This window comes from Chelmon rostratus, chromosome 20, assembly GCF_017976325.1.
Source record: "Chelmon rostratus isolate fCheRos1 chromosome 20, fCheRos1.pri, whole genome shotgun sequence".
Lineage (NCBI taxonomy): Eukaryota > Metazoa > Chordata > Actinopteri > Chaetodontiformes > Chaetodontidae > Chelmon > Chelmon rostratus.
In genome coordinates this window covers 10,798,006-10,819,345 of record NC_055677.1, presented here as the reverse complement: position 1 = coordinate 10,819,345, position 21,340 = coordinate 10,798,006, and the positions used below count along the sequence as shown (strand labels likewise).

The 21,340-nt window shown below is 42.8% G+C and overlaps 2 protein-coding genes across 3 annotated transcripts; one reads left to right on the top strand and one right to left on the bottom strand.

Annotated features, from left to right (window-relative positions):
* mtfr1 (mitochondrial fission regulator 1) lies at positions 1 to 5,274 on the bottom strand. Its single transcript, XM_041961632.1, has 9 exons — positions 5,195 to 5,274; positions 4,538 to 4,599; positions 4,332 to 4,440; positions 3,916 to 4,014; positions 3,038 to 3,171; positions 2,685 to 2,920; positions 2,251 to 2,506; positions 1,715 to 1,895; positions 1 to 1,482 (listed from the first exon to the last, which is right to left on the bottom strand). The coding sequence occupies exons 3-9, from the start codon at positions 4,365 to 4,367 to the stop codon at positions 1,435 to 1,437; spliced, it is 990 nt and encodes a 329-aa protein (XP_041817566.1). The 5' UTR covers positions 4,368 to 4,440; positions 4,538 to 4,599; positions 5,195 to 5,274; the 3' UTR covers positions 1 to 1,434.
* A 272-nt stretch (positions 5,275 to 5,546) lies between these two features.
* On the top strand, positions 5,547 to 15,064 carry armc1 (armadillo repeat containing 1). Of its 2 annotated transcripts, none has more exons than XM_041961881.1 (7): positions 5,547 to 5,822; positions 6,956 to 7,164; positions 7,892 to 7,983; positions 10,518 to 10,710; positions 11,266 to 11,382; positions 11,946 to 12,020; positions 12,703 to 15,064. In XM_041961881.1, exons 2-7 carry the CDS (start codon positions 7,003 to 7,005, stop codon positions 12,892 to 12,894), a joined length of 831 nt encoding a protein of 276 aa, XP_041817815.1. In that variant the 5' UTR covers positions 5,547 to 5,822; positions 6,956 to 7,002; the 3' UTR covers positions 12,895 to 15,064. The 2 variants fall into 2 exon arrangements, with proteins under 2 accessions (XP_041817815.1, XP_041817814.1); XM_041961880.1 differs by having other exon boundaries at positions 5,548 to 5,822; positions 6,953 to 7,164.
* The last annotated feature ends 6,276 nt before the right edge of the window (positions 15,065 to 21,340 follow it).

Genomic DNA, 21,340 nt, shown 5'->3' with positions numbered 1-21,340 from the left:
TTCAGGTAGACCATAAACTTTTATTTATAGATTTGGCAGTTCAAGTTCGTTTTATGGAAGGCAACTTTTCTACAAAATCTTTAATACATTTAAATCACTCAATGACGACCAGCCAACATGCCCATTTCACTTTCCCTTTATGAAAAGGTAATAGTAGAAGAGTTGTCTTGAAGCAGCAACTTCACTGGCATGGTGAACACAATTGGAAACAATGTGCAATCAGTCACTTTGAACAAAACACCGCCTAAAACCTCACATGACCCCAGGGTGTCAGTATGTTCTGTGACACAAAATGAGGCATGAAAATGTGATTACTGGCACAAAAACATAATTTACACCTCTGGGATACCGGTAACAGTGGGTGCCTTAGGACCCATGACTAATTTATGTTGTGAATGCAGAATTAACGGCTGTATTTCTTCGCTGATTATGTTAACGGTGAGTCTAAAGTTCTGAGAAGGTGTTTTGAGATAAAAGGCGAAATTGTATCAAGAGGAACTGATAAAGCAAGAAAAGGCCGCACATGTACTGACAACAACCTAGAAATACAGTATGTGTTTGCCTCACTGATTACACATCATCTGAAATGTGAAACAGAAAAACAAAAGGGGCATGAAAAGCAGAATAACCGCAGTATCTTTGGCTCTTAAACACAGATCGTAGTAAAGAGATAAATAACTTCAGCTAAAACTGGGTTATATATATTTGAACCAGCAAAAGACATATAAGCCCTGGAAAGGCTGGCAACTAGGACACAACTTACACAAGCTCAACAGATAAAGTACAAAACTGTTTAAAAGCCACCTGGAATTAATAACTGACAAATCTTTAACAATTACCTTTGTTTAAACCCTTAATTATCTACTTAAACTACAACATAAATAGAAGGATCCCAATCATAAATTAGTCTACAGGTCATCATACATATATAAACAATACAGCACATTATTCCACAAGTAAGAAAGTGCTCCCTTTCCTCTGTGGTAGAAGAACATCTTCAGCTTTCAGAGACCCCTTAAAAAATGGGAATGACCAACTATGTTATGTGCAATATGATTAACAAAAGCCTAAGTAATGACTGAATATTAAAATCAATAACATTTAACAAGTCTGTAGTGTTGCTCAAACATGCAATCTGACTTCTGACACTTTTCTACAGAAATTTAGACTATTCAACACAGAAACAAAGACATTCAGTTAAACAAACAAAAAATTATGTTTGTAAGAGAGAACGCTAATATTATAATTTATAAAAGTGCAAATACGGATCAAGATGATCATCGGATGCAACACTACGAGATGGCTGATACTTGCAGCAGACTGTCGTCTACTTCAGACAGAATCCCTTGTCCTTCCACAGAAACAGCTGGTATTTAAAGGTTGATAAGGCACTTAAAAGTGTCCACAGTACATCTGGAGATTAGAATCACCTGTTCAGAGCAACTTCCTCTTTCCAGTTTGTTTCAACATGTGCTGCCCAAACTGTGAAAACAGACAGAAGACAGAATAAAGTACATGACACCCAGAGTACCTGAACGTGTAAGAGCGGACTCTGAAGTTCCAGCTTAACAAAGACAGTCTACCTAAGATGAAAATCAAAGCAGAGATGTTTGCTGTTGGTCCAAATGAACGGAAAAATGAACGGCTGATTTTGTCTGATTTCTGTCTATGGCTCGTTTTAGATCACAGCAAAGAATATAGTAACATCTCTCACCAAAGGGGTTTCGGTTTGAGGTTTCACGTCACGAACGGGGAGTTTGAAATCCTCCTGGTCTTCTCGTTCACTGTCGTGTCGGTAACGGTGGGCAAACTTGCGTTTCAGCGCCTCAGCGATGAGAGCTGCAGCATCTGCCGGCTCACTGGACTTCGCTTTGGCGTCGCCTTCCACTGGACGACTACAAAACATGGAGTAAACGAGAGCAATTACAATTTTTAATCATCCAAATCAGATTATTTGTGCGGCATATACACGTCTTCCGATTTCTAGCAGCTGCTCAAGAAGACACAAATTGACTGAATGTGTTGGGAGTTTGCAGGCGCATTCAGTTATAATATTCCACAAAACGAAGCAACGATGTGTCTGCTTGAGTTTAATCTGTGGTTATGGTGAACTGTAACACAGTAATGTACAAAGACAAGATAAAAAAAACAAAAAACTGTTAGCTTGGAACTGTTAGCTATTAACTTCCAGAAACACTTCATCTTCACATTTAACCACATCCGAATGCACTTTCACTGGAAGAGGATTACCTTTTAACCGATCGCAACTTGACTTTGCTCATGTCTTTAAGGACATCAAGCATGTTGGGGATTTCTGCTGGCTTTGAATCCAAAACTGTCTGGCTGTCTGTCTTCTTCCCTCTGCGCTCCTTAATCAAGTCAATGGCAGAAAATGTCCGCTGGAGAGCTGGGGGTGGTGGTGGAGGAGGAGGTGGTGGTGGTGGTGGTGGGGGAGGCGGAGGCAGGGAGCCAGAGGGTGGAGGGGGAGGTGTCCCTGTGGTAGCAGCTGAGGTGAAAAGAAAGAAAAGAAAAAGCTTGAAGCTGTCTACCATGTGAGGTTCTGCTGCCATCTAGAGGAAAATGTATGTTACTACAGAGGAGCAAGTATAGGAAAACAAATCACTCTGAGCTTTCACCCCTAACACAGAGAGGTAAGTTTTGTTTTTGAGGGCTGTGTAAGATACCTGGCTGTGCACTCTTTTCCTGAGCCAGTACGATTTGGGCTATCTGAGCTCTGAGTTTGGCAAGTTCTGTCTCCAGTGCACTGATCTTCTGAATGGCCTCATCGTTGGCCACTGTTGGCCCCTGGGGGTCTGGAGTGCCCTCATGCAGGCTTGGCAGTGACCTCTGGCGGGTTAATGGTTTTCTCTGAGGATGAGGCTGCTGGGCTCGAAACACGAGTCCTGCTGGGATCCCTGACCTGTTTTAATATGGTGAAATCAAAGACATAACTCACGGGAACAGGTAAACACTTACAAATGAAACTGCAATTCTCCTCTGGACGATGCTAGCCTACAGGTCACTGTCAAGCTCTCACCTGGGTCTGCCAAATAAGTCTTCCTCTTCGTCCTCATCCCTGTCGATCCAGGCGACATCAGCTAGAGAGGCCACCAAACCGTTCGGCCTCCTGGCGCCAATCAGGACACCAGCATCCTCACTGTACGGATAAAGCTGTCGGAGAGAGAACAGCCATGCTTACGTTTAGACAAAAACTCATGTCAGAAAGGAGCACACCTCCTTGACACATTACAACACTGCATTTCAACAGCTCATTTAAGTAATTATGTAAAAATTAGGAAATGAGTGCAATTCAGAGGGAAGAGGTGAAGACGGGATCTATAGGCTGTTAATGAAAGGTTCAGGTAGCACAAGAGGTCGTAAAAGCAGCTCAAGGTTGGCGAACAAACTGACCTAAAGCAGACATACTGCATTCCACATAGCTAGGGAGGGTAGCTGGAGACAGAAGAAAAGAAGAAAAGAGAAAGCACAGTGTTGAAGGAGACAGAAAAGTCAAGAAAAGCTATTCAGTTTTTCAAATGCCACCAAACTGAACTAGCTGAAAGGCTGACTTGTTAACAAACTCCTGAAAACACAGTCAGCGCTCCGATAAGAAAATATCTCTGTTGTAACGACTTCATCCACTGTTTATGGTTCATAAATGTAAACAGTCAGAGAAGCAAAGGTAAACAAAAGTTGAAGAGGGTGTGTGATTTGTCGTCACATGGGAGAAACAGGCAGAAGAGGAGACTGGGCTATATCATATTTGACAAATTCAAACAACGTGAAATCACAAGAGAGACAACCTGCCATTACCTTAAAATCCAAAATTTACATAGTACATATTTAAAGAATGATGGGTCTGTTTGTTTAATGATACAGCCCGATAAAAATGAGGATCTGGTAACCTCCCCTCACCTGAAAATGAACCCTGGGGCAGGGATTAAGAGGAAGACTTGTAGCTATTCTCCTCACAATACTTCTCGAGGACCCATAGGGCTTGGTCGATCCAAAAGCCTGCAAAACAAAAGATAAATCACAAATAATTAAAAAAAAAAAAAAAAAAAGAAAAACAAATTCTGTTTACCTTACTTTTAACCTAGTAATTATTTAAATGCATCCTATGCAAGATGTCTTCGAGCAGAAACACCAGCAGATTTCACTAGTCCATGACTGGTGCTTCTCGGATCTTGCAACTCAGAGACCTTCACAATGGGCTTTCAGACGAGAGCCAGACAAAGGCACAATGGTCTGTGCAAGACTGTGAAATGTTTGGAAATAGCACGTTTAGCAGATACTTGGTTAGTCTGATACCAACACAGACGTTCACATACCAGGTCCATTTCGATCCGTGCATGGTTTTTACTCATTTCTGTCTGTGTGGTTCACAAGGGCAGACGGATGCCTGCCCCAACACCAAGGGCATCATCACCAAATGGTCATCTAGAAGGAACATAAGAGTGAGAAATTCAGGTTGAATCACAAAACTTTACAACCAAAAATGACTTCTTGAGGAGCTTTAAGCCTCTACAATGTATACCTGGGTTAAGATGCTCCAGTCCAGTCTAAACAAGTGCGGCATGTAATACAACTGTCCAGTAGCTAGCAACAAAGTAAATAGATGTTATTATGATATTCACAAGATTAACTTAAAACATAAATATCATTAACAGGGTTTTATTTAAGCAAAGACAGTAAATGAAAAAGTATTAATTCTGGAAAAAAACATGGGAGGATGCTACGTACAGACTACATACGTAATGTTAGCTAAAAATGCTAAAACAAAGTATCACAGCCAGAGATGCCGCTTATTAAGTCTGTCTATCTATCTATACAGCGTCTCCGTTCAGAATTTAAGTTAGGACAACAAGAAACTCGTAAAAGTGAGCGACTCGCAGTTCTGTGACACAACTTAACTTAGCAGCACTATTGCTGGAGACGGGTTAGTGGTTAGTTAGGATCGATAAATTAAATAGCTGAGTCTTTAATTTAGCGGGCAGACTGGCTAACTGATGCTAACAACGATAGCTAGCTAGCTATAGCCAGCCAATTTAACCGCAGACCAAATCTATTAGGATACGTCGAAGAAGGGCACAGTTCTGGTTAACGTTGACCCTAAAGTTTGACAACCGATCACATGTGTACAAGTTATATTTATATTCCATGACCGGCTGTGTGTGACTTTGAAAAAACTTACCAAGAGTGACGTTCCCTTCCAACTTTGTAGTTTTTTTCCAACTTGTCTTCCGACAGATATCTCCAGCAAGGAGGTGAGTAGGAAGACTCATGGGATACGTTTTGAGCCAATTGGATTACAGGGATTATAATGGGTAGGTTGTGACTATGGAATGTCACCATTGGCTATTCATATTGATTGACAGACAAAGTCACCAGTTATATGTGAACCTTAAGCAAAAAACATCTGATGGTTGGATTTTAAACGAGTCACTCAAAATATATTGTCCAATCATTTGCCAGGAATTGTATGTATGTTCGTTATGTTTCCCTAAATTTCCCGACAGGGCTGTGACCGGCTGAAACTGCTGAGATCTTCGTGGGAAAACCGGGATGTACTGAGTCACAAAACAGGTGTACCCATTGATGTGCCACAAAAGCCAAACACAGCGCACAGCTGCTAGCTAAAGAGTCATAGTAAAGAAAGAAGCACAGGCCTAGCGATAGTGAAAGTGTTACAGTGTTTGTTACAGTTGTTTTTAAGGTGGTTTCGGGGACGTAGCCGTCTCTTATTTAATTCTTGTTTTTGCATCTGTTGCAACTGAAGTCAGCCGGGGTTTCTCATGATTTTCCTGAAAACTGTCAAGAAGGTATGCTGTAATTGTCAAGTAACGTTAGCTAGCCTAGCTTAGCTGCTGAATCGCCTCTGTACCACAGGGCGTGATTTGAGGTGAGGTTGAGGGTCGTAGAAAGTGTCTTTGGCAAAAGCAAGTACTTGTAATTTTGTTTTACGAAAATTAGCTGGTTGTGTTAGCAGCAAACACTATGATGAATTAGCATGGTTTTAAAATTTGCCTTCCAAAGCATGCTTAGCTATTTGTTATTTCATGTGATAACTATAGTGTTATCAGTGCATATCAGTAAAATTAAATAAACTTCACCAGAGTCACTAATCAGCAACACCTTTCAGAGGTTATTGCTAATATAAATCCCCAGAAATGTCAACATATCAGTAAAACGTGGTCTAGGCAATGGTATTGTTATAAAAGTTTAACAGTGCATGCCACTAACACTTAATCTTGCAAGGTATAACATTATTCTGCACCAAGGTGGCAAGAAAGAGTTAAAATAGCTTTTGAACTTTGTTGTTATTTACAAGGAACGCATTTGTATTTGTGTTCCAAGATGGGTTGACTAATTGATTAGTTGATTAAAAGAAAATTATTTCTCAACAGTTGTGACAATCAGTGTTCATGTCATTTATAAAGATAAAGGTCAAACATTCCCGAGGTTATCTTTGGGTCACCTTTAGGGCTGCAACGAGCAATTACTTTCATTGTTGATTAATCTTTTGCTTCTTTTTTCAGTTAATCGGTTAGTTGTTTGATCCAGAAAATTGTGAAAATATCAATAAGTGCTTCCCAGAACCCAAGATTGTGATGTCCTCTAATGTCTTGTTTTATCCATAACCCAATGTTAAATTTCCAGTCATAGAGGAGTAAAGAAACTTGAAAACATCCACATGCAAGAAGCTGGAATCACAGAATTTAGCCTTTTTTTTTCTTCTTAAAAACATTACTCAAACCGATGAATCAATTTTCAAAATAGTTGGCAATCAATTTAGTGGTTGACAACTAATCCATTAATCGTTACTGCTCTTGTCGCCTTGGGCTCTGGAAACTTATAATAGACATTTTTACCTATTTTCTGACATTCTGTAGTCCAGACAGTTACTTGAGATAATTTACAGGCCCATTGATTGTAAACTCTATTCTTTCAGTAGAGCGAAGAGGTTGGTTTGATGTGCGTGAAGTCAAGACAAGAGGCACCATGAGTGCGGAGATAGATGCACTGACTGTAGTGAACCAGCTGCGAGATCTTGCTGCGGACCCCCTGAACCGGAGAGCCATCGTAGAAGACCAAGGCTGTCTGCCAGGGCTCATCCTTTTTTTGGACCACCCGAACCCACAGGTCGTCTACTCTGCACTATTGGTAAGCAGCATCCATTTATTTTTTTCTTTACGTGTTCGCATTGCCGACACTTACTGTTGCATTAAGTAAAACAATAAGGTTTAAATTATTCAGTACCACCATAGAAAGAGATGAATTGGTTATTCAAACATTGTAGTTGAAATATCTACAGCAGCTATTTAGATTGAATTAGCCATGGTTGAATAATCAGTTCAGTTCCCTGCTGGCTCTGCGATTTAGTTTAGTTTTCTTGCTCTTGTCATGTTGTGCCCCCCCCTGCTGTCCAGCAGTGTCAGAGCAGGTTTCAGTGACGCTCTAAAGGCCATTTCTCCCACCACTGTGTCCCAGTCATTGTCACAAGCTGACACTTGGTGGCATTTAAACAGCTTCATATTTAAAAACACTGTGCGCTGCTGACATCTGCTGTCTGTTTTGTGATGTAAACACAAAACTTAGTCTTGATATGGCAACCTCTCCCAACTACCACCACCCTTTTGTACAGCCCATGACTTGTATTGTGAGTAAACATTGAAGTGGGTTTATGTAACAGTTGCTCCTTGACGGTAACCCGTGAAGTGTACACACTGGGTTGGTGCATGTGCATGTGCATTTATATTAGTTATGTAATACTTTACCGTTGCACACGCTCACCTATTTTAAAACTGCTCTCTCTCTCTCGCTTCTGATATCACAAAAGGTCTGTCAGCTTTTAGCACCAGATAGATAACGGTTGCCCTTGTCCTTGCAGGCCGTGCGCTACCTGGCAGAATGTCGAGCCAACAGGGAGAAGATGAAGGCCGAGCTGGGCATGATGCTGAGTTTGCAGAATGTCATGCAGAAGCAAGTCCCTGTCATCACCACATTTTGCACACACACACGCACACACACTCACTGTGTACTTTCTTTACGTAAAACCTTAACCTAGGATTTCTTTTGTTTTGCACGGACAATGTGTGCCACGCTGCAAATTTTCCCAGCAGCGTGATGTCCTTCCATCTGCCATGTCAGGATGAATGTGATTAAAGTTGAATCAGGGTAGGGCGGTAAACAGTTAAACTGCTGCTTCTGCCTGTCATAGATTTTAATGCATCTTGCCACCTTTCTACAATGTCCTGATGAGTCCACTTGCATGGTTTTACTGATGTGAGCTTGTATTTGCTTTTGTTTTGTTGTGGAGTTGGCGCGTTATTTTGCAGAGGTGGCTCATTTTGCACACATGGTGTATTTTAAGTACATTTCTGTGTTGCTTGTTTTTAATCTTGTTTCATTTGTAGTAGCCTTTGTACACAGATTATTTTATAATTTTCTATAAGAACATGATAAACAACGCTCTATTCATCTATGTAGGCAGGTCGGGTTTGAGGATGTATTGTGCTCCAGATATCTGGTCTTACCCGAGGGTCTGTTGCAGGTTTGCTAAGTGACTGCTGTTCATCATTAGCACCCTGATAGGAATAGACCTATGCTCAAGTGGCCGGCTATAGCTTGCATGATTTTTGTCGCCCCCTCCTCCCTTCTCTTCCTGCGGCAGAGCTCTTGCTTGCCCTGGAGTGAGCCAGTCACTTCAGCTAGTCAGGGGTGGCATCAAGAGGAGCCCTGTAGTAACAGCAACAGCTTTCCCTCCTCGCAGTCCAGTCGATCTGACTTTGGGTAGAGGTCGATCAAAGCTGGACAGAGTGGGAACACGTGGCTGATGGGGACGGGTCCAGTATAGTTGCACCAAACAGGTGTGAACACCATTTTTATTCCTTCGACACAATAAGATCTGGTGCTCAAGATGATGTTGGCTTTTTTTCAATGCATAAAAGTGACGAATAGATAAATGGAGTGTTTGGCTCGCCGAAAGGCTGACAGGCTTCCATAGAGCTGCAACAGGAATATGTTGTACAGCGCTGGGAAGCACCAGGCTCCCAGAGGGCAGCAGCGCCAGACAGCTGATGTCGTATGTGGTTACTATAGAAGGAGTGATGTCTTGGTGACATATAAAGCAGTATAGCCTGCAGGGGTATGTCAGGATCCCTCAGTAACTGCAACTGACCTCATGTAGCTTCTTCATGGAAAGCTTCCGCCTTCTGAAATTTTATGCTGTTATGGATTTTTTTTTTGTAATAAATATGACTGAAGTGCAGAATAGGCTTAATTAGCATTAGTTTAAATGTGTGATGGATTGCAGCTTTGTCTTTGGTTGTCCAGTGAATACTGGGATAAACAGATTGGATGGCTGTCGCTATGGCATGCTGTCAGATTCAGGCCACGTCCATTGGAGCTTACAAGAATGGGAACTTAATGAATTTATTTCAGTTTTAAGCACGATTCACACTTCTTCCCTCCCGCAGAGGCATACAAGCATCATGATTTGTCTGCCTTTCCAGGCCTATAACAGAAATATCTTGGCACAGTAATGGCCATTTAAGTTTCCAACTTCTCTGAGTCAACTGCGGGATGAGTTTCTCAGTTCAGACCCCCTTCAGAACTCGCTCATTGCGAAAGTTTATAACAAACTCCTGTCCTAGGCTGCATGGCAGCCTGGAGGATAACTGCTGGGATGTTGCTCTTAACAAAATTCATCCAAGCTGAAATTGTGCTCATCTCAAACTCGTGCAGTTCAAGCAGCTTCAACTCGATTGTCACAAATTTATCTTAATATCACAGACAGCTGTGACAAATGTCATGCTTCATCCTGCAATCTTACCCATGTTTTCTAAGCTTGCCATTATTATTTTGCTTTTGGCAGAATTACATCAATACTATGTCACAGATGTTTTTGATAACTATAAAGCTCCCTCTCCACATTGCCATCTTAGGGTTTACCAATGAAACCAATGCACCTCCAAGCAATTATGTATTCTAGCTTTCACTTCCTTATTGGCAAGACGCCATCTTCTTCTTCTTCACTGGAAGTCTGCTAAAGCTCCCTTCAGCCCTCAGCGGCTTGGTGGTATCATGTGCTCTCTAAAGCTGGAGAAGATTAGATTTTCCGGGAGAGCTAATTCTGATCCGTTCTATAATAAGTTGCAATCTTTTTTAACGTTTTTCAACTCACTACAATCTCTGTCCCCTGATTGGTGGAGTGACATTCTTTTCTCTTCTCATGCACCATATTTCTTGACAAAAAGTGCCGCCATTTAAAAGTGCACAAGATTCAGTTTACCTATTCTTGAACTTATCATTCCGATATTCAAGTGCATACACCTTTAGTATCATTACAGATGCACTTAGAAATATATGTCAACACAACAGATAATTTCAGCTCTTGTCGGTTGAGTAGCACTTGTGTGCACATAAGCCACATTTGATCAATTAAACCACATAACTCATTTTTCTTTCACAATAGTCACCCTCTCTTCCCTTGTTTTTACTCCCTCCCACCAAAGGAGTACGTCGCCTGGGGAGACCAAACTGCTGGCCTCTGAGATCTATGAGATTTTGCAGTCGGCTGGTAAAGAAGAGGCCGAGCAGGCCGAGGCGGCAGCTGCCTCCTGCCAGCGTAAAGCCCACTTCTTCCTGGGCTCCAACAACAAGAGGGCCAAAACTGTGGTGCTGCACATTGATGGACTGGACGACCCTGTAAGTGTTCACAGAGCGCATCCAGGACTCACCACGACGTACTGGCACCCATCTATCATACTCAGACACACCAAACCTCTGTTGATGCACAAGAATCTCATTTTGGGGTCATGGTGCTTGCTGCTGTCATTATCACAATGTTGTCAGTGCAGCTTAGCGGTGTCTGTCTGGCACAGGATCGGGGGGTGGAGGGGTCAGGTTGTAAATGTCAGCTATTGAACAGCAGGACGCTGAGATTGAACCTGAATGCTGCGCTGCAGGAAGCTTGCACCTAGCCAGATTACATTACAGCAGACAGACGGCCTCTGGTGGGCTGCATCGCTGTGGCAACACTGTGGCAGCTGGATACCACACTCATGTAAACTGTGTTCCTTATATTTCTGATATATTTCCCTGCGCAGACTTGACCTGATTGAACTGTATCTGATTCTGCTTCAACCACATTTCCAATCTTATTCTGCATAATGTCCCTTTAAACCACGTTCCTCTCTTAACTTGTGACACGTTGGCCTCACATCTCCTCATGCCGTTCATCTGATTCCTGTCTGTTGTCAGACTCGAAGGAGCCTTTGCGAGGAGGCGTTGCTGAAGATTCGGGGGGTCATCAGCTTCACCTTCCAGATGGCTGTCAAGAGGTGTGTTGTCAGGATCCGCTCCGACCTTAAAGCTGAGGTAAGTATCTCTCTGGATGCAGAAAAATCATCCTTAGGCACACAAAATATTTGTTAAATTTAAATGTTTAAATTTCTCCATCTGTCCAGTTTAATTTATGGAATAAACAGCGCTTTATCAGTACCTGTCTTCATTGATTATTTTAACAAAACACTGTTTCCACTGCAATCCAGGAAACTTGATACGCTTTAGCTCACATTTCAACCTTTTTAACACTTTTAACACAAATTTTAACATTGATTGCTGCTCTGTTGCCTGTTTTTGATTATATTAAAGGTTTTAGTACGAAAAGTATCATTGGTATTTAAAACTGGCAAGTAATCATGTTGTTTCTTCAGGAAAGGCCTGGTTTGCCTATAGTAGATGAAAATGCACTCTTGACTAATCATACTTACTATACTGGATCCAATTGGTTGGATGTCTCGGCCATAACTTTGATGTTGCTCTCATTGCCTTTGTTGTTGCTTTTGTGATTAACAGCAACATTTTCATTAGCATTTAATTTACCAAAAGTATTCTATTCAAATAAGCACAAATGGACAATAAATGTTTTCTTCTGACAGGCGTTGGGCACAGCAATCAACTCCACCAAAGTAATGACGGCTCAGCAGGTGGTGAAGACGGATGATGGAGGAGAGGTAAGGCCAGCTGAGAGGCAGATATATGTGAAACCTGTAAGGTCTCTGTTGTTTATCCTAAACTGCTGTATGTAAGACTCATTTTGTCACTTAGAAGAAGTCAGCTGACAGATCGGTATCCTCACTGTATGTTGCATGTATCTCTGTGCAGGCACTGTAGCCGCCCTTGCCTGTGGCTGAGACTTATTCACACTGACATGATTAGCTAGTCACATCTCTGCCTCAGCCTGTAGGCCAGTTGCTTTTTGCCAAACACATGGCCGGTCCTAGTTGCATCGTTTATAGCAGTGGATTCCCGATTTGGAGCTTGTACCCAAACTGCAGAGAGAAACTGCTAAATCTTAGCAAAATCTGAGTTTCTAAAGAGTTTGTTTTCCAATAATAGTAATAATATAATAATAATCTAGTGGCTGTAGCTCAAATAATTGAAAGTGAATGGTGACATGGTTACATTAAGAGTCATATATAATGTGGCCAGCAGAGGTCAGACCAGGCTCAGACATGAAGTCGGACTCCAGTTGATGATTATTTGGCTCTGTAGCCAAACAACTGTGCTTAATTAAGTTAAGTCTGGAAGGAAGTAGTTGCTTGGACAAATTGCACTTAACAAATTGCTTTCTGTGCTGTTAATTTCTTTCTGTCTTCTTTTTTAAATAAATATTTCTCCTCTGTCTTTGTGCAGCTGATGGTGCCATTCCAGGAGGACTCGGCGGTGCTGGTAGAGGAGAACACGGACATCCCGGACTACCTGCCCGAGGAGGAGAGTCCATCCCAGGAGCAGGACAAGGCCGTCACGCGCGTAGGCTCCATCACGGACGGCATGGGCTGGCTCAGCACGGCTGCCAACTTCCTGACGCGCTCCTTTTACTGGTGACCACTTCCTGTGTTTCCCTCTGTGCTCCCCGTTTTCTCCATCCAGCTGCAGCCTTAGCGTCTCTCAGCCTCGTCCCGGACTAAGCCCTGCCTCACGGCGCTACACTAGTCTAGACTTCCCCTCTGCAACGCGCACAGACCCCAGCCACGCGTGTGCAACAAGTGCTGGACTGCCAAGTGGAACCTGCAATAACTTAAACTTGTGTATATATTGAGCTACAAATCCTATCTGTGCACAACTATATACTAGCTGCATATGTATCTCACGAGGCGTAGCCAGAGGACTTGAAATCAGAGGAAACCAAATAACATTCTGGAAATGTGTATCGCTGCGTTTTGAGTTGGCGTGTGGCAGGCGTATTTAATTGTTCTGAGGCTGATTTTGAATCAGAAAATTGGGAGTTCCTTTTTTTTTGCGCATGATTTTTTCGTTGCTCTCCTCCTGTGTCTATTTTCAACCATTCTTCTTTTACTATATATATTTTTCATATTTTTCATTCTTAAATGTCCTAATTACGGTATTTTTTTTTCTTTTCGCTCCTTTCAGTTTTATTAGCATGCAATGAGTCTTTTGTGCCAATCTTGCCTGATGCCTAGATCTGTGATTATTGTGCGTGCCTTTTTGACATTTTACTTTAATATGATTTTTTCATCATTCGTTCAGATGAGTTGAGATCTCCGAGCATGTCAGTCGTAACGTTTGTGCTTCCCTGGCAGCCCTCAGCAGCTGCAGCCCGGCCTCCCCCAGCTTTTAGCCCACCGAGGGACATCACCTCAGTAGAAATGGTAAACTAAGACACCAGCAAGAGGCTGCAGCCCATTTAGCCACTGGCTCACACGCATTAGACTGTTGTATACTGAAAGAAGCTAGTCGGCTGATATACCACCCCTCACTGCGTTTAGTCGTTCTGGTCAAAAGTCAGGACTCCTCTGATGATGCTTTAATGCAGGAAAAATCAAATGTGAGTTCTGCTGTGGCGGCAAATTGCCTGACAGCTCCTTGTGTTATTTGCACAGACTTTAGGCTACCTCTGCTTCCTGTCTCGCATCAGCATCATACTCTTGTAGTTTTAGTAAAAACCGTATACCCGCATGGAGAAGACAAACCTGCTAGCTGCCTGCTTCCCCTTGTTACCTGGACTCCCACTGACATTTTTTTTACAGTATTGTAGCTCCCACCTGTTCAGTTTGATTTTTCAGTTTAGCCAGCAGTGTCCTTAAAGCAAAGATCATGTTGGTGCACGCTCTCTCTCTCTCACACACACACACGCACACACACACACACAGAGGACTTACTAGTGCTATCAAATGAGCAGTAGTAGTATACTGGAACAAAGGTGTGGTTATGTACATTTTGTAAATCTGCCTGATTCCCTAAAATCTCAGACCTTACATGTGAAGGAAGAATTTATTCTGCTTTTGTAATACTGATTTGCATTTTCAGCGTCACAAAATAGCACAAGAGGTTGTAGCAGCTAATGCTAACACTCTTAGCGAGTTTTCTTTAGCCCTTACAACCCCATGACTCACACCAGGTTTCTTTATTATCTCCTCTGACTCGTGTGAGTGTCATTAGCAATTATTACATACAATGCTGAGCAGGCGACTTATATTGTTGAGATGGTGCGGAGACGTCACACTTGGTTGAGGTCAAACAGATAGAGGAATGGCACAGAATGACCTGAATAATCTGAACTGATGGTGGCTCTTCTCTGGAAAAGCAATAATAATTTTTTGCATTAAATGTAGTGATTATCGTTCGCCACCATCCTTCAGAATAATGTTTTTGAATAAAAAGCATTAGTTAAAAGTTACCATCATCATCAGTATTAAACATTCTTCTTTATTTTTCCAGTTTGCACAGATTCAATTTCTTACATTGCGTCATGTTTCATTTTTAATATTTGGTGTCTCAGCTCATACTGCAAAGAAATACTTGAACATCGTTTCTTAGAACTGTCCTTATGTGTTGATAAAAGTGTGAATTTCCCTTAACAGTTAGATTAATCACATCTGTATGGTTGACAAAAAACCCCACAAACTCAACAATGTAACTTTATGTGTACAGACTTCATGTGTCTGCCGTCAAATGTAATATAATGTAATGCAGATCTTAAAATTGTAGATTCCCATACACTGTTAATGCAAATGATGATAAACTGAAAAATCTAGATTTGTCTTGTGTTTTAATTTCTTGCTGACTTGGCTGGTTATACTGAAGACCTATCATTTCCCAACATTATACTGTCATGTTACACTTCATGGCATGTGCAGTGGTCACACCAGCGCTCCAGACCCTACTTTGTCAAATCAAATTGCTGAAGGCAGCAACCATTCTCGGCATAGAGAGTGGGGAGAAATTGCAGTTTTCTTTACTGGTGCATAAGTGAGGTGCCCCAGGGCAATCCAGTGGCCTGCCCACCACCTCCCCCAGCTTCGGTGCTGGTAGGCAGGCAGAGGCAGCAGCCAACCCCAGCTGGAGGCCCTGAAGCCACTGCTGATGCTGCTGCTGCTGAGCCACCAATGAAACGCTGTGCCAAGCTGGAGGGGAGGCCTTCACTGCCCTGCTGCATCATCTGGATGGAAGGTGACTAGAGAAGCACTTTTAATGACAATTTTGAAAACACTTTTTTTTTTTTAAATCTGGTCAGGCCACTTTAAATAAGGCATTTGTTAATACTGAGAAATCCTCAGAATGTTTTTGCATACATTTTCTGCAGAGTAAAACACAAATGATAAGTAAACTAAGTTGCAGCACAAGCAAACAAGAGCTTTAAGTCAAGTCTTTATATTCAAATGATTGTAACTGTTGTATGCATTCAATGCACAGATCGAAGTGAAATAGATCAGTGTCATTTGTTCATTTGAGCTGCATAAACAACCAGCAGAGGGTCAATCGCCTCATATTTATTGTCAATATAATCTCACCTCAAGGACTTTTCAGTAGCACTTTTTGATCATATCACATGATTTTCATCAGCTTGTGGGGAGTGTGGTTGTCAGGCAGTTTCAACGTTTAGTTTTTTTCTAAAGACTCAAAGGCCTAGAAATTCAAATCTCCCTTTTGGCCTCATGTATTTAAAGATTCTGTGGTGCTCTGCGTCAAAAGGCTTCCAGCTGCGTGGCATGTACAATAGATAATGTCACCAAAATCTAAAAATGACTCTCGTGCCACACACAGCGTGTATAAATACCAGCCAATTCACAGTGACCAAACATGCATACGGGTGTGTGATCTGCAGTGGAATATTTCTCACCTATCACCACTAGAGAGAGACAGCAGGCCTGACAAGGACAGCAAACTGTGGGGTCCAGAGTATAATCTGAAAACATCCGATGAAAACACTTTGTTTGTAATTACATGACCTAAGATTCCGAATGGCCACGGAGAGCCGTGCTGAAACTGCATTTCCATCTGGTCAGTTTGAGCACGAGCAAGAATCATCATAACCATTAACACCCTGCAACCATTAACATGCTTTGCTTCCCTCAGACTGTAATATCTATAGACTAATGCAGCCATAAGGTTGTTTTTAGTAGTTAACACAGTGTGCACCTTTCCTCCACAATGCCCGAGCACTAATGTAGAAGGCAATTTTCGGTTTTAAACGATTTTCCTCAAGGGTTCATATGCTGCCTTATAATGATATTACTCCCCTCACAAGTTTTTTTTTTTTTGCACATGAGGGGCTATCCTCCAGAGAACTGTGCCACTCACCTCTCATTTTCAAATTAAAGCCACAGATAATTTCACTTTCACTCCTCCTCGAGTTCTGTGGATGAGCCTCCTTGCCATTTCACCCCCCCTGCATCAGATAAAACACAATCAGCCAGTCTTGTGCACAGCCCTCATCCCCCACGGCCATATCAGCCCAGTTGCATACATGTGCATAAATGTGTTGTCGGTATCACCATCCCACCTGTGAGTATTTGCATGGTTAATCTGTGTGTGTGTGTGGAGGGGGGCTGATGGAGGGGAGATAGGTGCGTCTCGCGGCCCCCATGGGCTCTTGAGGAATTTTATTGGAGGTTCAGCTCCCAGTCAATGGGATCAGCAGTAAATCCCGCTCAGAGTGTGGCAGGAAATGATGTGACTCCGGCAATTTATGTCAAATAACTTTTGAGGATGTGTGAGTGTAGCGATCAGCGCTACCGGGGCGGCGATAACTCTTCGGCACGGGGGCCCCGGTGAAGATTTAATTGAGACATTTTTCTTTATCTGGAGCGGAGCGCCGGAGCCGTGTTGTTGTGTAACGAGATGTAATGTCTCTCTTTATACGGGGGTCAACATCCAGGATGAGGGAAGGTCACGGACTGACTGTTTGAGCATCCAATTTGCTCACGTAATCCCCGCTCCGCAGGGAGCTGGGTAAAGACGCAAAGTATTAAGTGACACAGTCCACATATCACACACAGACATGGCGGGGTGTAACGCATCCTTATGATTTCACATGTGGCCGGTGGGAGTGTGTGAGGGAGCAGAAATATACCTTCTCTGGCCAATAGGACTGTGGTAACATTTTTATTTGTCTTCCTATAAGCCCTCCTTTATAAAGGCCACTGGCCGTATCAGCGGTTAATAAATGTTTACTGCTTTTATATACATTAGTTATAAGCCAGTAATAATGTGACATTAGGGGAAAAATTCCATCGGCATGTATTTATCCATTTTATTTGATAATTAGAGAGTTATGTTAGGATGGCACTTTATTATAAGGGCACAAACCATGTACTTAAGTCATGCTGAATTCATGCAGGAGTCATGATGATGTGATTTAACAGGATGTATCACAAACCCCTTTTTCTCACCATTAACAGATGATAAAGTCACTGTACGACTTCATGTGATCGATCACCCTTTATAGATTTGTTTAATCAAACTGGCCATCAGATGCACACATTAACAAAAAAAATATATGAATACAGTGAGTTATTAATAACCGGAATCCAGCTAAATTGATCACATATTAGTTCATGTGTGAAGCTGCTGCAGCAGGTGTAAATACCTGTAATGGAGCTCATCTCTCCACCAGTAAAAGGTGAGACCAGCTGAATGAAAAGCTCAAGATGAAATGCATTATGAAATGAAATCGTTTTCTTTTTTTTTAAATAAAAGCTGAAATCTTTGATGCGTTGCATCGAGAGTCTCTGTGCGTGCTTCCCCCTCCTGCAGCAGCTTGCATGGCGGCCTTGATGAGATGCGTGAACACACAGGCAGCTCATAATTGTGGCCATAGCTCATTATTGTCCCCCCGGATGATTTGGATCCGCCGGGGGGAGTCTCGTCCTCTGACACCGCCACGTCCGACAACCACTCCAGGCACTGATTGGTGGGATGAAATATTGCTGGCGAAAATTAAAAGGTCCCAGTGTCAAAATAATTCATGATATGCATATCTTCCCGGCTTGATGAAATCGCTGATATCTGGATTAGGCGGATAATAAAAGCGATCAGGCTGCAGTTAAACTGTTTCAGCAGCAGTGGGAGGTGGGGGGGTATCTTCTTTATGTGTCAAGAGAGGTGGGCTGCAGGGTCAAGATACAACAAGTGCGTGCGCGCGTGCGCGCGCGCGTGCGTACGCGTCGGCCCCTGTCAGGTTGTGTGCGGTGCAGCTCGCCACACACCGAGACCTGTGATTTGAATATCCGCTGTAATTGTCCCAAAACGGCTCATCAGTGGATCTGCCTGCTGCCATTAGGGCCCAACAATATGGTGTGACATTCAAATTCCCCTCAATGACAGGTTATTAGGAGCCCCAAGCAGCCGGCGCATAATTAAGCACCGTAACGTTGACCTGTAATGTGAAGTGATGGCTCAGTCGTATAGTGGGCAAAAATGAAAAAGGTGCTTTGTCAAAACACAGGAGCACTGGAGGATTTTTCACACGTGGAGCAAAGTGGTCATAAACAGGAAGACAGCTGTCAATGTGAAATTCAACTTAAACTTACAGAGGCAAATAACACAGACTGGCCTGCATGCCAGCTGCCATGGCAACAACTGACAGATCAGAGAGTGAGATAACAGTCATCAATACTGCTCAGCATCACCAAAGAGTGATGAGTTTTAATGCTTTCCGCTCCTCTGTGAGACCACCTCGCTTCATGTTGCACAATTCACTTCCACTCCGCTTTCATCCGCCGTGATGTTGAGCTGTGTGAACAAGTCTTCCAGTCCAAAAAGGAAACAAACAACCTGAGAAAAAGAAACGGACGTGTGAGTTTCATTTGTGACACTAAAAGCCTATTACACAACTTAAGACATGCTGTCTGAGGCCCCCGCTTTCCCCTTTAGAACAAGTGGACGCTGTGATGAGCAATGGACCCATCTGCTGTGCCCTCTCCTCCAACTGGTGTGTGAATATGATGTAGTCTGTAGGTGCCGTTTCCAAGTCGGAGTATAATACCAGTGGTACCTGGAAAACTGCCTCTAAAAAATGATTAAGTTTCTTCTTGTGGTGCCTGAATGTGCTCTTGAGGTGGACAGCTATCATGGCATCAGAGCAGTCCTTTCTCCTGCTCAGATCATGTTTTTAATGGCCTTTTGTTTGCATGTGAAACAATAACAAGAGCACAAGTTTTATGACCCACTTCTGCTTCTTTAATTGGACCCAGAGCTCACCTTCCCACACTGAGGCAAAGCAAGTCTTTATGTTAAACTGGAGGCCAGAGGCCTGTGTAATGGTGGGTTTGTGGCAGGGTTGCTGAACAGAAGGTCTGCACTTCCCTCCCTCCCCTCCCCTCCCCTCCCTCCATCTCTCTCCCTCTATCTCTCTGCTAGCCCCCCTCCCTCACCACCCCCCCCCTTTCATAACGGTGGCAGATGGCTGCAGATGAATCCCTCATAATCATGTCAGGACGGCTCCTCCGATCCCAATTCATCTCTTTAAACACATTTCATCAGACGGAGAATTACACAAAGATAAAGGCGGCCGGCAGACAACAAAAGCACACAAAGATTGTCCTTGCAAACAAGTGTTCTTAGTCCCTAACACCACTTAATCATTTGTGCTCCTGTTATTGCTCCTCACCCCCTGTGCAATCAACTCTACCCCATTTTCCTCCTCTGCCTCTCACTCTTTCACTCTTTATTTATGCTTTTCCCTACTGTTAATTGTCTCCATCCCCTGCTACTGTCTGTCCTTATTAAGCATAAATCTTTCTAACAAGCTTTCCTCTCATCCCTGTCGCTGTCTTTTTTAAAAAGACAGGTGTGTAAAATGCTCTCCTCTCCTCATTGACTCCTGGTTTCTGATGACTGCCCTTTTTGGAGGGGTGATAATTTGCCACAAAGTGAATTGTGATTCCCGCCCCCTCCCCTTCCTCCCGCCCTCCCCTGCCGCGACCCCGTGTCACCCATCCGCATGATGCCGTTAATTGTGGATCAGGTGAAGTTTGTCTCACCTCATTTCAGGGCCATGCTCTGCTAGGGCCATTCTCCCCACTCAAAGGCCACATAATTTCACAGCCTCCTACTTCTCATTAATCCCTCCTGAGTGGCTGCTCTCCGAGTTCCAGATCACAGATTTGTTTTGCTCTTGTTTTCTGACTCACTGCCCTTCCTGCCCCACCCACTCCTCCCCCTCTGCCGCCACATTAACCCCTTTAGTGAGACCCCTCCCAGCTCTCCGGTGTGCAGAGGTCTTCACTGTACGCTCATTCTCATATTTCTGTCCTGTAGTTTCAAAATTTTGCTAATTTCTGACCGCTTTCTGTCCAATTTTCTCCTTATTCCTCGCTTGCAAGATCTCTTTGTTCTGCACCTGTGGGATAGAAGCTACTATAGTCTGCTTTGTGAATAAAGTGGACATGAGCAGGCGTGTGTGGTGTCTGCTTGCGATGCCAGTATCACCTCTCCTTCCAAAACAACTCCACACCCGGCTGCATTGTACATTGTACAACCTGCCATCTCCAGCCTAATAAATATCAAGTGACAAATTGCACAAAACAATAGGAACTGAAGGAAAGCTGTGTGTTTGTGCGTCTCGGCACATGTGCATCAAGACTTCCCCATTCCTTCCCTGCGAAACTTTTTTTTTTTTTGGTTCTTCATACATTATTCATGAGGAAAAAGCTGAAGATCTCTCATTAACATAAAATAACAATTTGCTAATTTATGGAAACTCCTAATTACTTGCCTTATTTGCCACGACCATATTAAATATTCATAAATATGTGATTATTTCTTTGATTTGACTGTCGTTCAGTTTAATCTACTATTTTTGCTCAACAATAGCGGCGTGCCAGCTTGTGCTGTGTGTACCAACCAAAACAAAAACCCAGGAGAGAACAATGAACAATATTGTGCATTCATGGCAGGAGCCTTTAATTTTCTTTAATTTCAATACACCTCTATTTTACATTATCCATATGCTAATTTAGCACCTTTTGTGGTTGTAGGTGATTTGAAAACCTTCATATTTCAGGAAACATCTTTGGCTGCTAATGCC